The following is a 14,843-nucleotide window of genomic DNA, read 5'->3' on the forward strand; positions in this document are numbered from 1 at the left end:
ACCTCACAAAGTGTTTGTTGTGGGGGAGGAAGGGAAAGGAGAATGTTAGCCACTTTGAGACTCCTTCGGGTAGTGATAAAGCGAGATATCAAATCCAAGCTCTTCTTCTTTTGCACCTGGCTCTACCTGGTAGATCTTAGGGTTCAGATAATTAAAAAACAAACTTCTGAGAAATCTGAAGCCTGGCTACCCTGATGGACCTCACAGGGTAATTATGAGGATGAAATGGAGAAAATTCTATAAATATCCTAAACTCCTTGGAGGAACAGTAGGCTACAAATGTTAACAGATAAATGGGGGGGGGAGTTTTCCATCTTTTCCTTCGGAAGTTAAGCATTACTCAGGAGGTTGTAAATTATTTCAAGCACTATCTCACCAGTACCCTTATATCTAGTTCACAGAAGGCCCAGTTTCGTGTTCTTATTAGACAGATTCTGGCTCTCTGGCTATTAGAGATGATGACGACAGTGTTCTACTTCAGTTGTCAGAGGCATATACTGCCTCTGAATATCATTTGCGAGGAATCGCTAGTGGTGAGGGTGCTGTTGGATTCAGGAGCTGCTTGTGGGCTTCCCGCAGGCCTCCAGTTGACCACAGTAATTAGGCTGCTGGACTAATTTCCTCACATATAATTTTTAAGAAAGCACTTTTGTGGATTTCAGTTGTGTTTTGTTGATAATCTTGCTATGTAAGCCATTTAGGGAGTGTTGTCATGAAGCAATCTATAATTAACAAATGAATAGAATTTATAGATTTTTGGGGGTGGGGGGATGGGAGAACGTGTATGCTTGTTGGGAAGCCGCAGTTGGAACTGGTAAATGCGATAAAATAGATGCAGGATAACAAAACCAGATGGGGTAGCCAGTGCCACAGAAGACAAAACCGGGATTCAATATGACCTTAACTAGGCCCAACTAAGAAGATGAATTTCAGTAGGGACAAATGTAAGGTTCTGCACTTAGGCAGGAAGAACCAGAAGCACAAATATAAGATGGAGGACACCTGGATTGCTAGTAGTACACGTGAGAAGGATCTAGGGGACTTAATGGACTACAAGCATAATGTGAGTCACCAGTGGGATGCAGCAACAACAAAAAAGCAAATGCTATTCTAGGCTGCATCAACAGAAGTATAGTGTCCTGATGAAGGGAAGTAATAGTACCCCTCTATTCTGCTTTGGTCAGACCACACCTGGAGCACTGTGTCCAGTTCTGGACACCACAATTTAAGAAGGATGTTGACAAGCTAGAAAGTGTGCAGAGGAGGGCAACCAAGATGATCATGGGTCCAGAAACCTTATAAGGAATGCTTGAGGGATTTGGGTACATTTAGCCTAGTAAAGAGGAGGCTGGGAGGAGATATGATAGCCATCTTCAAATAGCTAAAGGGCTGTGACATGGAGGATGGAAACAAGCTTGTTTTCTCCTGCTCTGAAGGGTAGGAACTGAACCAATGGATTCAAGCTACAAGAAAGGAGATTGGGACCGATTCCTTAGGGAGGTGGTGGACTCTCCTTTATTGGAAGTTTTTAAGCAGAGGTTGAATGACCATCTGGGAGTCCCTTCTAGCTCTACAATTCTATGATTAACAATGTGCATCTTTGGAAGGAAAGCATCGTACAGTATGTGTAAAGTGGCCCTTAAAAGACAACCAAATTAACCATGCTTAAGGGCAAAGGCATGTTGAGAGGAAACTTATAATTGCTTACCTGTTTATTATTGCCTTTTCTTCCAAGCTGAGAAACACGCTGGCATGCCCTGTGTGACAGCATCGGTGGATGACATTCAGTTTGAAGAGACTGCCAGGTACAGATTTAAATAGTTATTATCAACACTTTTCACAGCCTTCTTTATTTTCTGTGTAACAGAGATTAACCAGAACATTAAAAATTGGTCCAGTGAACATAGGAGATGATCCTCTGAAGGGTGGCCAGCGTCTCTCAGCCTGAAGACCATGTTCTGTCAAGGGGCCTCATGACAATAGTGGACAAGGGCCAGATGCAGAAGGAGGTGGAGGAATGTATGAGGCTCTTGCCTTTGTACAGTAGGTTACATTCCAGCCATGTTGAAATCCAACACACACATTCCTCAATTCTATATTCAGCCAGTGGCGAAGCTGCATGCTCCGCTACTGGGGGTGTGCCGCGCATCCTGGGGGGGCATGGCACGTTGCCAGTGGGGGGCGTGCTGCACTTCCAGGGGGCGTGGTACGCTGCCTATGAGGGTGTGGTGCGCCGTCCGCAGGGGCGTGGCGTGCGTTCTGGGGGCATGACGCACCACCTGTGGGGGTGTGGTGTGTGTCCGGGGGGGGGCCCGCCGCAATGGCACCCTACCGGAAAGTGGTGCCAGGGGCGGTCCACTCCCTCCACACCCCCTTTCCTCCGCCAGTGCATTCAGCTATGCAAGTATTATGATCATAGTTCAAATAAACATGGAGACAAAGACAAAAACTCTCAAGGAGGGCATGGGGGAGGGGCCCAAGATAGGGGTGTGTGACTTATGGGGGCGGAGTTCAGATAGCAGTGCCTGCTAGAGATATAAGTTTGTCTACCATGAGATAAATACAACCATTTACTGAGAAAGGAAACCATTTTTTTAAAATCTTGCAGTGTTTTTCTTGATATGACAATGAATGGCATTCATGCATAAAAAGACATAAATTGGCATTTTCCCCATTTTCAAAGATTATGTATTTAATGGATTCATAAAAACGCATGCAACTCAAGAAATAGATCTTGCTCTTCAACTTCCAGAAATAAGGGAGGGGTGTTTCCCCTCTGAAGCTAATAGCAAGCAATTTTTGCCAGTCAACTGTTTGTCTCGATTGTTAATGTGGGAGAAGTCTGGCAGTTTGATGAAGTTTAACCTTCCACCTGAGTGTTAATTAACTTTAAAAGCATTTATAATTAATGTTAATGTTCATTAATTTTGAAAACTAAGATAACATTTCTTTCTGCTGTGTTGTAAAAGCATGAAATGATGGCAAATGCAATTATTAACTTCTGCTGGATTTTAGACTACAAGTCTGTGTTTTCCTGAGGAGCAGGGCATGATGGGTTCATGCAGTATTTACTAAATGGCACAACTTTGTGAGCACAAATACATATGTAGGTGCCATATCCATGCACAGGAAGGTCATATTACAGCAGTTACCTCTGGTATGAAGAAACAAAAGAAACAATAATATATCTACAGTGATTCTCCAGTTATAGTGTTGCGTGAATCACTTTTCACACGGATGTTTAATATCATGCTTCCCCCCCCCCCCAATGAGATTCATGTGTACTCATTAGTGGCTTAAAATGCAGCTAGGTCATTCTTTTTCTCAATTCAAGCTGGTATTGGGGTAGAGAAGCCTCAAAACACAGTATTTCAGAAGAAATGACAAGATAGAGGAGTGCATTGGATGCTGAGTAAACAAGCATGCACGCAGCCAAGTCCTGTGGAATGCAGTGAAGCTTATTTCTGGGTAAACAGGGATATGCTTGGACTGTATGTTGTTTCTAAGCTGAAAACAAGATGTCCCCAAGTCTTCTACATTCCCATTTCCCAAGAAATTAGCTGTGTTTCTTTAATCCACAAGGGATATAGTAGTGGTAGCCAGCATGGTGCCGCTACGTGTTGTTGGATTCCAAGTCCCATAATTCCTGATCGGCGGTTCTGCTGGCTTTGAGTTGGACTCCAACAATATCTGGAGTGTGCCATGTTGGCTACTCCTGAAATGCAGGAGAAAATTACTTGTAACAATGTGATTTTTGCACAACGAATTAAGAGCAATGCACCTTATTCCTTCAGCTCTTGCACTCCAAATCAGAGTTGTAGTTGTTATTGTGGTTGTTGTAATTATTACTCCTACAACTATCTTTTGGCCTGTCAACTCCTAAAGCACCAAAGGACTAGAAATCAAAAGAGAAATAGGAGGTGCCCAACCCCATGTTTCTGTTGTAAGATGAATGTGATGGCAGAAAGGCAATCACGGGAGAATTGGGGGGCAAGAGAAACCTTAACTCTTCCCTCCCTGCCAATTCTCCCTGCAAATGCCCCCCCCAGCTGGTTTAGGTATCCATCCCCCCCTGCATAGACAAACTGTAACGTTGCCAGGTTTTTATGCTCCTTGCTTTGTCTTTGAGATGGTTAGAATTTTCGAATATCCATCCTGTTTGAGTAAAATCTGCTACTTATATATGGTCCCCCTCACTTAACCTGCCTACAGGGAAAACAGCTCTCCCCCCCCCCATTAAAGAATAAACATTGTTGTTTGTGTTCGTACACCGTGTGAATTCATCAGCAGTGTCTATTTTATATAAGTTTGTATTTTAGATTTCCCTCTCTTTTTGCATTTTCTTTGTGTACCCTTACTGAGAGCATTCAGCCTGCTACACTTCAAAAGGTCCCCATCACTTACAAATGAGAATGCAATGGTCTGTGACACCACAATGTTCCCTGAATTCCAATTCCCAGAGCCTCTGTTTAGAGCAAGTGGCTTTCGGGGTACTTTTCAACAGTGACAATGGAACTTCCTATACTGTATATATAAACAGAATTATTAACTATAGATGGGATGCCCCTGGCCTTACAATGACTTTTTAAAGAATGTTTAGATAGTGTTCACACGCCAGACTTCAGGAGCTCTGGGTTCTAGAGAATGAGATTAGATTCTAAGCATTTCAGGGAGATACTCTGAAAATAAAGGCATAAATATAAGAATAAGCCAGAACCACATAGTTGTAAAAAATTCAAGGTGAGAGGAACTTAGCTTGGTGATAGCATGTTTGGCCCCTGGCATCACCAGTTAAAAGAAATGGGTAGCAAGTGATATGAAAGACCTCTACTAGAGGCCCTATAGAACCAAGGCTAGTTAAAGCAGACAATACTGGACAAAATAAATACTTTTACCTGGTAAAAGATAGCTTCTTACGCTCCTAAGGGACTAAAGAAAAGAAAAGTAACCATGTGGTTTTGGCTCCAAGCAGCACCAGCAACATAATGTGTGGAAGTGGTCCCAGCCTTGCAAAATAAGATAAATGAAAGCACCTCTTTATGCAGCGCATAGTTAAAACTGGCCACGGTGGTGGCCAGAAAAATATAACTTTAAAAGAGGATTAGGTAAACTAATGGAAGTGGAGGCTGCTAACCATGATGGTTCTGCTTTGCCTGCAGAGTTGGAGGCAGTAATGCTTCTGAATGCTGTTTGTGGCAAACTGCAGGAGGGGGGGCTCTCTTGTGTAAGTGTCCTGCTTGCTGGTTCCTCATAGGCATCTTGTTGGCCACTGTCAAAATAGGATACTGGACTAGATGGGCCATGGGACCTGACCAGCCAGGCTCTTATGTTTTTATGTCCACAAAAGTTTCTAAGCTGCAAAAAAATAAATTAAAGAAAATCTTCTAGCATGATGAAGTGCTGCTAGAGGAGGAACAGAGAGTTCTGCCCCTCCTACGGCAAACCAGAGCAGGACAGCTCACTCGGTTTCCATGCTAGGTGCAGAGGAAGGACAGAATGTTCAACCTCTGATTGGCCAGACCTCCCACATACCTAATGGAATTTCCTGTTACCATTTGCAATCAGGCGAGAGTGCCTGATCCAAGGCTGAGATAGCCTTTCTTTGTCGGTACTTCACATGTGTGGATCCTGGCAATGAAAACCAGATTCCAGGTCCAGGGTTATATAGGCTCTAATTAAGACTTGCTACTCTTTCTGTCCTTGCTCCTTGGAAACAGCAGAACAGCATCAGCCTGCATTGCAATCGCATCTAGAGGAAGAACCCCTTCAAAATATGTAGCTTCCTCTTCACTTTAAAGTCCAAATCAGGTTATGCTCTCTCCTTCCTTGGAGGTTTTTTTTAAGCAGAGGCTAGGTGGCCATCTGCGATGGATGATTTAGCTGAGATTCCTGCATTGCAGGGGGGAGTTGGACTAAATGATTCTTGGGGACCCTTCCAAATATTCTACAATTCTGTGGTTCTATGATTCTATGATAAGTGTTCAGCAGCTTGCCTGTGGGCAGAGGCTGACCAATCAGCAAATCACCTTCCTTGCCATTGCCCTGTGGAGCCAAAATGCTTTATTTCTGCCAATACCCCTCTCTCCCTCTGGTATTGATGGCTGGCCATGCAGTAGCCAGCAGTGTCATGTTGCCATTGCTGTATCGGGGCCAGTAAAGGCCTGGAACAGCTTATAATATTCTGTTTTTGTACAATGAGATTATGGTGCTTTTTTCTGTTAATAGAGTCGGACAGATTATCAGCATTAATGCTAAGGTAAACCGGGCATTCACTACGAGTATGGAGGTAAGAGACTGCATTTGTTTGTCTTGGTCTGTTTTTAAGATGGTGTTATATAGCCAGAATGAAACAAATGAAGGAACGAATTCATGTTAAGTAAATGGCCATCGCCAGTAGGATGTATTGAGCGGGGACTCAAATCTCTCTCACTAGTTTTTATCCCCTTCTCTACATTTCATAATCATAATCATTATCCTTCAAGCCCAGTATACCTGAAGGAGCATCTCCACCCCCATTGTTCTGCCCGGACACTGAGGTCCAGCGCCAAGGGCCTTCTGGCAGTTCCCTCACTGCAAGAAGCAAAGCTACAGGGAACCAGGCAGAGGGCCTTCTCAGTAGTGGCACCCACCCTGCGGAACTCCTTCCCATCAGATGTCAAAGAGATAAATAACTACCTGACATTTAGAAGACATCTGAAGGCATCCCAGTTCAGGGAAGTTTTTAATGTGTGACATTTTAATGTATTTTAAATTTTTGTTGGAAGCTGCCCAGAGTGGCTGGGGAAACCCAGCCAGATGGCCGGGGTACAAATAAATTATTATTATTATTATTATTATTATTATTATTATTATTATTTGCCACAACATGACTCTTGTCTTCTACCCCTGGGATACAGGTTCAAAACATACCCCAGTGCCCCTTAGCTGCCCAGAGCTATTGACTTTCTCAGAGGCTATGTCCCCTGTGCTTCCATTTACCATGGTACTGTTTCAGTTTCAGTAGATCCACTCCCGCAAAATCAGCTCTCTTGACAACTGTTGTGGTCACCAAACACTTGTACTCTTTTTGCAGAACTACCTCTGGCTTCTCTTTCAAATGAACCGGTATCTGCCACAGTATACTGCAAATTTTTAAATGTTTACATTCTTCTCACTCAAAACATTTTGTTCCAACAGTTTGTTAAAGAGTTGAGCACTGAAACTGAATGAAAAAGTTCATAAATACAGAACATCTGCAGGCTTATCAGTTCAAAATGTGTCCTCAAGTCTACATTAGTCTTTATGGGGTTTAGTCATGCACGGCAAAGACTATAAAAGCTATAAAGAAGAGCGCCAGTGTGGTGTAATGTTTAGAGGGTTGGACTAGGACTGAAGAGACCTTGATTCAAATCCTCAGTCAATTCAAAGCTTGATGGAAGACCTTGCACCAGTCTCAGTCTAACCAACCTCAGGGGATGCTGTGAGAATCTGGAGAACCATGTCTTCTTCTTGAGCTCCTTGGAAGAAAGGCAGGACATAAATTTAATAAATCAATAAATATCCTTCAAGCCCATTGGCTGAAAATGGCTCAAGTGTTTCCTCCCTCCTTTCAGCACCCCACCCCTTTAAAATTAGCCACCAATCAACATTTTATAGAATCAGCATTTCTACTTAGGCTTACAGTACTGCATGCACTTAGCAGAGAATGGGTCCCACTGAACTCAGTCGGTATCTCTGAGCATCCAAACTGAACTCCAGTTTACCTGAAGGAGCGTCTCAACCCCCATCATTCAGCCTGGACACTGAGGTCCAGCTCTAAGGGCCTTCTGGCGGTTCCCTCACTGCGAGAAGCCATGTTACAGGGAACCAGGCAGAGGGCCTTCTTGGTAGTGGTGCCCACCCTGTGGAATGCCCTCCCGTCAGATGTCAAGGAAGTAAACAACTATCTGACGTCTGACGGCAGCCCTGTTTAGGAAAGTTTTTAATGTTTGATGTTTTATTTTCTTTTTAATATTCTGTTGGGAGCCAAGTCACCCAGAGTGGCTGGGGAAACCCAGCCAGATGGGCGGGGTACAAATAATAAATTTATTTATTTTTATTATTATTTATTATTATTCTGAGTAGATGTAACATAGGATTGCACTGTTAAGACACTCAAGAAGCAATAGAGATAATAACCTAATTATGAAACCAGTTGGTGAGGTCAGCTATTTATTAAGATGAAGGGAGTGCTGATTATTACATAAACCAGTTCCAAATTATATAACTCCTAGTAATCCGGTGTGTTGTTTCCATTTGCATGTAGGTCGGTGTCAAAGTTACATTGCAAGATCATCTTACCACCTTCCAAAAACTGATTTGTGTGGCTTTCTCTACATACGTGGCAAAACCAGTACATAATGGCAAGGTGATATATTTTGTTCAAAAATGGCCCTTAGTTTACGTGGATTGCAGAATGGTCTGTAAACCAAGTTGTGTTGTTCATGGCAGTTTAGGCTTACGTAATTTGTACTAATGTTGTTTGTCTGACAGCAGAGTAGTAGCACCACAGAAGAATTGTAGTGGGCAAATATGCATCAGAAGCTTTTACTGCAGTAATTTGACAGTGGGTTAGCTAAGGGGAAGTGCCACAATTTCATTGCATTCAGTGCCTGCTATGCATTGCATTTCTAGTTCTCTTTTCTGAGACAAATTTTAGCTTAGGTTGATTTTAAGATGTGTGTATCTGTGTGTGCAAATACAGTGGCGGAGCTTCATGCTCCGGCACCAGTGGGAAGATAGCAGGCAGGGCGTGGTGCGCCACCCACAGGGGCAAGGCATGTGTCCTGGGGGCATGGCGTGGCATGCCACCCACGGGTGGGGGAACAGCCGCAATGCGCAATGGCACCCCACCGGGATTGCGCTGCCAGGGGCGGTGTGCTCCCCCCGCACTCCTCTTCCTCTGCCAGTGTGTAAATAAGTAACCAACATTTGGTAAATCTGGAATGTGAGCAAATGCATGTCAAGATACTGTTGGTATGTTATCTCTTCTTACCAATTATTAATGCAGCTTAATACAAAAGTGACAGAATGAGGTGCGGACTTTGCTGTTGTTCAGATAATGAAGATGTACCTTTTTACCCAGGCCTTTGACACCTGAAATGTATACTGTATTTTCAGGATGTTTTCAGGACCCACAATGTTGTTTGTGGTTGTATTGTCATTGTAAGTTTAAAAGCGTGCTGTATTTTCACTTGTAAACAACTCACCCTGAGAACTTAGGGTAAAGGGTGGGTAATATAGAATAAAATAAAGTAAAAAATATTCAAAGTAGGCTTTACTTTTACAATCCTTTTTTAAAAATCTTAATTTGTTCAGGTTGATTTAAAACCAGTGGAGTTCGTCACTGCGCAGGATTTTCTCGAGCACACCCTGGCTGCTGAGAGAAGAAAAATCCGACTGGATCATGAACGCGTCTGTAAGAACCTGGTGGAAGAATGTGGCATGAATAGTGGTCAGTCATTATAATTTATTATTATTCTTGTATCCCACCCTTCCTCCCATAGGTATCCAGGGGGCCTTACAATAACCATTAAAATGAAGTCAGCATAAAATATAATTCAAACTGTATAATTCAAACCAATATCAGCAGTGAAACACAGTGCAGCAGACTACAACACTTGGGTCTATTGAACACCAGTCCAGCTATGTGCCAATGGAACAAATAAGTATGTCTTAAATTAGATCCTGGAAGATAATGACATGGGGGACAGCTAAAACAGACACATTGCTGTATGCTTTCCATTTCCAAGTGGTGAGGATTTTCAGGGAAGCATTATCCAGATTGGGTTCCTATGGAATTTCCTATCTCTGGAAAATTAAGGCATTTTATAATATTTAGTTTATTGACAAATAGAGCACAAAGTAGAGGCATACATATATCCTGTTCCACATTAAATGTAAAGGTAAAGGGACCCCTGACCATTAGGTCCAGTCGTGTCCGACTCTGGGGTTGCAGCGCTCATCTCGCATTATTGGCCGAGGGAGCTTCCAGGTCATGTGGCCAGCATGACGAAGCCGCTTCTGGCGAACCAGAGCAGCACACAGAAACGCCGTTTACATTTCTGCTGTAGCGGTACCTATTTATCTACTTGCACTTGATGTGCTTTTGAACTGCTAGGTTGGCAAGAGTTGGGACCGAGCAACGGTAGCTCACCCCATCACGGGGATTCGAACCGCCGACCTTCTGATCGGCAAGCCCTAGGCTTTGTGGTTTAACCCACAGCGCCACCCGCGTCCCTCTGTTCCATATTAGATCCCCATAAATGTTAGCTACACATACAAAGTGCCTTGAGCTCATCACTCATACGCACATTTTTGTTTGTGTGTATTCTCAGTCTGCTTCTGTTGTTCACACCCCTCCCCTACCATCTGCCTCCTCATGTTGGTCAGAAGGTGGCGTAGATCTACAACACTAGCTTCCCAGTGCATGGGTCACTGTTGTTTACTAGTAGCAGGAGGTGGATATGGCACAAATGGTGAATCCATTTGGTATTATGCTAATTTGTTAATGGACCAACGTGGCTGCATTTATTGTTGTTTCCATAAACTTAAACTATCCATGTTGGAAAATGTTTTGCACTCATAACCTTTAAAACTTACAAAGTCCTTTTCTGCAGGATGCATAGTTTTAGCAATTATCTTAGATTAGATCAGGGGTACCCAAACTTGGGTCTCCAGCTGTTTTGGGACTACAACTCCCATCATACCTAGCTAGCAGAAACAGTGGTCAGGGATGATGGGAACTGTAATCCAAAAGCAGCTGGAGACCCAAGATTGGAAAGCCCTGGACCAGATGAAATCAGTATAGGACATTTCAACCTATGGAACTGGCACATGCTCATGTTTAAAAAAAGAAAAGAAGCAGCAGCACACTGTGACACTATAAAGCAGTTTTTCTCCTTAAAACTCACTACCATAGCTAGCACTGGCTTAACAGTGATAAAGAGCAAGAAAAGTAAAGTGTTAAATTATTTTGTGCTAAGATTACTTTCCATGAAACATCTACAAAGTGCACAAAGCAAGGTGGAATTTGTCTTCTAAATACAAATTGTACAACTTGATAAGTAGGTCCAAAGTGCAAAGCGCTCAGATGAATCCAAGCTACAACACAGGGGTTATAAAACAGATGTAAGTGGGGCAGATGCCAAACGCTTAATTCAGGTCAAGTGGGATCATGTGACAGATTAGCATGATTGGCATTTTTTGAAATATAAAGATCTTGCTTTGTTAGAGATCTCTTCATCCTGGAAGACAGATCCCTCCTTCCCCTGTTGAATTATGGGTCTCAAATAGACCTGTAGTCCAATTTCTCTCTGTCTTTAAAACATACATTTATATGATTCAAATTCTAATAAGCTCACGTACTGTGAATTTTAGTCTGACAGTATTAGAGAACAGGGTCAACCAACTAGCCCTACATTACATGTATTCTATGCTCTCATAACCGCCATAAACTCTTTTGGAATTGTCTTATGGGATACAGACCTCACAAAGTGCAGTCACCTTGCTGATTTCAGTGAAGCTGCTTTATTTGTGTGTTCAGACCTTTAAACCTCCCCCTTAAATAAATTCACACAAGACTCATAATTTTGGTTTGGTTTTTGGCAGAATTTAGGCCTCAACTTTATTGATTACAGCAAGTGAGTGGTTGCATAGGCTCTGGTTCGACTAGCTCCCTGCCATGCAGGTAGTGCTGATCCAGGGTTCCAGCATAGGTCAGCCCAAGGGTGAACACCCAGATAGGCGGAAAGCCGGGGACATGCTATGTTCACGACCCAGATGTCCCCCTGGACTCAGGCACGGGCACAACCCCTCTCAGGGTTGACCCAACCATTGAGTGCCTGGATTCCTTTAACAGAATACCTTTCACATAGGGATAGCGAGAGCGTTCTCCCATCCCTATCACCTGAACCAGAGCCAATCTGCAATCTTACAAGTTGTGACGATTTGCTATGCGGCAGGTGAAACCCATGTGGCACCAGCCAATCAGCCAAGTGGGGAAAATTCCTGCCGTGCCCCTGTCCCAACGACAGACGACACACGATGGCATAGCAAGGTCAAGCGCAAAAGCCCTAAAATCAGGGAGTGGTGTGTGTGTGTGTGTGTGTTCCAATGCACGCACCAAAAGAGGGAGCTCTGGGTCACGTGCATGGGCATATATAGGTCCCTTGATCCGTTTAACTCGCGTCCCATTGGCCTGATGGAACCCAGCATCAAGGGACCTTCCAATAGGGTGTTGTGCCTCTCCAATCCTTCCCACCCACAACACAAGGGTTTGGTTGCCAGGTCTCACCGCAACGCGTGCCCTCTTTAAGGGAGGACACGATTTCTAAGACATAGGACAATGGCAGCCACAGTATAATTGGACTGGTCTGTAATTTCACTAACATCCTTGGCTATTCATTTCATACATTTTAGAACAATTTTGCAATCAAGAAGAAGGTGCAATTTCCACAGATCTCACCCATGTGCAGAGCACTGAACTTGTCTTGCCTCCTCATGCCAATCATCAAGGAAATACATTTGGTGGCCAAATTATGGCTTGGATGGAGACAGTGGCCGTTATTTCAGCAAGGTACCATTTTTTTAAATTCAGCATCCTTCTGTGTTACACGTTACTGGGCAGGCCTAGTGAGGAATGCAAGGTTTCTTTCTGCCTGTCTTTCTTTCTTTTTGTCTACTAGTTTAATGTTCATCTAATCACGCAGAGAATTCCATCATCCCCCTGTTGCTTGGTACATGTAGCTCTCTCTCTCTTTGTGTGTGTGTGAGACAAGAATTTCTATTAGAATTCCCTTCACACACCAGTGGGCCTGATTCATTGCCAGGGTGCTGGATGTGTCATTCCCATTCATTATTCATGTAGCTCTGATTTGTAACCTGAAGTTATACCAATAATAACTGGCTTTCCTTTGTTACTGGATAAACAGCTCATTTTTATTAAAATTGCAAATCTGTCACAGGTTTTACACGGTCATAACACCAATGACCCGAGTGAGCGGCATTTATATGTAAGCACACAACCTCATTTATATATCTGTATCTATAAATGGTTCCCAAATAACTCTGCAATAAATCTGGTCCAGAAGAATGGAGATTGGGCTTAGCTGCAGGAAAATAACACATCAGACGCTGAAAACATTTCTTTTTTTGCACTTGAAAGTGATGAGCCGAAATGTAGGAGAAACAGTGCTAAACAGTGACAGAGAGCTGTCTATTTTGTTTGACAAATAGCTGACCTTGCTGCAAAGCTTTTGTAAAACAACTTACAATTAGATTTGACCTTTGAAGGTGCCAGTTAGAGTTGCTATGACCACAGGCTTACAAGGAATGAGAATGAGATTTATAAAAGCAAGCAGTACTCAAAGAACAAACTGAATATATGCTCAGACAGGTTTTTGTTTTTTTAATACCCCCTTTTAAATAATTGTGATACTAACCAAGCAGTGTCAATGCTGAATTCAACAGAAATCCACTAGAATTAGATTTGGTCTTTCAGATACACCATGTCTGTAAAAATATGGAAGGCTTACCTTTCTAGCAAAATAATATCATGTTTTTAGGCCTAACAGTGAAAAAAGATTGCAAACTTCATCTACACATTTACACCTCTGTTCTTGACATTAATCTGCTTCTATGTTTATTGTTGTATTGCAAATGAGATATTTAGCAATTTAAATAGGAGGAGCAAATTATTCCTAATGAAAACCAAAGTAATTTGAATGCATTATAAAGATGCACAATTCAATTAATTAGAAACAGATAATTGTGCACGCTTAACAATTCTGGTACATCATAAAGGGTAATTGAGTTAAGGCTAAAGATAAATAATGGTGCAAAACAGTATTAGTCTAAGCTAAGCAAAGGTTAGGAAGAAATTTAAGCCCTACAACACCACCACAACAAACAAAACAATACCTAATTCTCAGCAAATTCTTTTAAAAAGATTCATGCTGTTAAAACAAACTCGCATGAGGAATTATTATTATTATTATTATTATTATTATTATTATTATTATTATTATTGCTATTGCAGCATATATAGGATCTAGTGGGAAATGCCTAGCAGTGTCTGGGATTGTTTTAGAAACTAAAAAAACTGTTTGTATGTTTGTTTGTTTTAAATTGATAGTGTTGTTTGTGAGTTTGGACCCATCACATCAAAAATCAAGCGAAGTCACTACAAAGTCATGTTTCATTTCGCCATCTCGATTCAAAATTGCACTTAGTGTCCAAACTTCAATGAAGATACCAACCTCAAGAACCTTTTGCGCAGAGTTCAGCAACAATACCTTGAGAGGTGGCCAGACCTATGCCCCCAAATGGGTGCAGTCACACTAAAGTCACATTTGGGTCTGCCCCCTTGATTCAAAATGGCACCTGGCGCCCAAACATTGGCACAGACCCTCATCCCCCCCACCTGTGATGTGTTTGGCAGCGATATATTGAGAGGCAGCCAAAACAGGCAAAGAAATACCAAAGTGTTTATAATTTTTTTTAAAAAAAATATTGTTTCTGTACTCAATTGTTTTTAACTATTTTTATATATGTAACTGTTTTATATACCTCATTATACTTTAAATCGATTTGAGATCTTTCATGGGAAATGATTCATTAAATGAATGAATGAATGAAGAAAAATAGCACTTAATGTATGGAAGAGCTAAGCCAAACAGTCCCCCCTCCCCCCTTTAAATAATAGATATACAGTACTGGAAACCACAATTCTCAAATGCTTCAAGTTCCAACTGAAGAGAATGTTTCTACTCCCAAACCTATATTAAAACCAGTATTAGCTTTAAACTTGGAATTTCCATTTGTTG

The 14,843-nt window shown here is 42.2% G+C and overlaps 1 protein-coding gene across 2 annotated transcripts in view; it reads left to right on the forward strand.

Annotated features, from left to right (window-relative positions):
• Positions 1 to 14,843, forward strand: part of ACOT12 (acyl-CoA thioesterase 12) — a 30,322-nt gene that overhangs the window by 3,408 nt on the left and 12,071 nt on the right. For both annotated transcript variants that reach the window (XM_035099974.2, XM_035099975.2), the window contains exons 2-6: positions 1,736 to 1,805; positions 6,226 to 6,286; positions 8,285 to 8,386; positions 9,337 to 9,472; positions 12,439 to 12,595. In XM_035099974.2, coding sequence (XP_034955865.1) covers positions 1,736 to 1,805; positions 6,226 to 6,286; positions 8,285 to 8,386; positions 9,337 to 9,472; positions 12,439 to 12,595 — 526 coding nt within the window. The remainder of the gene's footprint in view (positions 1 to 1,735; positions 1,806 to 6,225; positions 6,287 to 8,284; positions 8,387 to 9,336; positions 9,473 to 12,438; positions 12,596 to 14,843) is intronic.

The sequence above is a fragment of the Zootoca vivipara genome, chromosome 11 (assembly GCF_963506605.1).
Source record: "Zootoca vivipara chromosome 11, rZooViv1.1, whole genome shotgun sequence".
In the NCBI taxonomy this organism is placed as follows: Eukaryota; Metazoa; Chordata; class Lepidosauria; order Squamata; family Lacertidae; genus Zootoca; species Zootoca vivipara.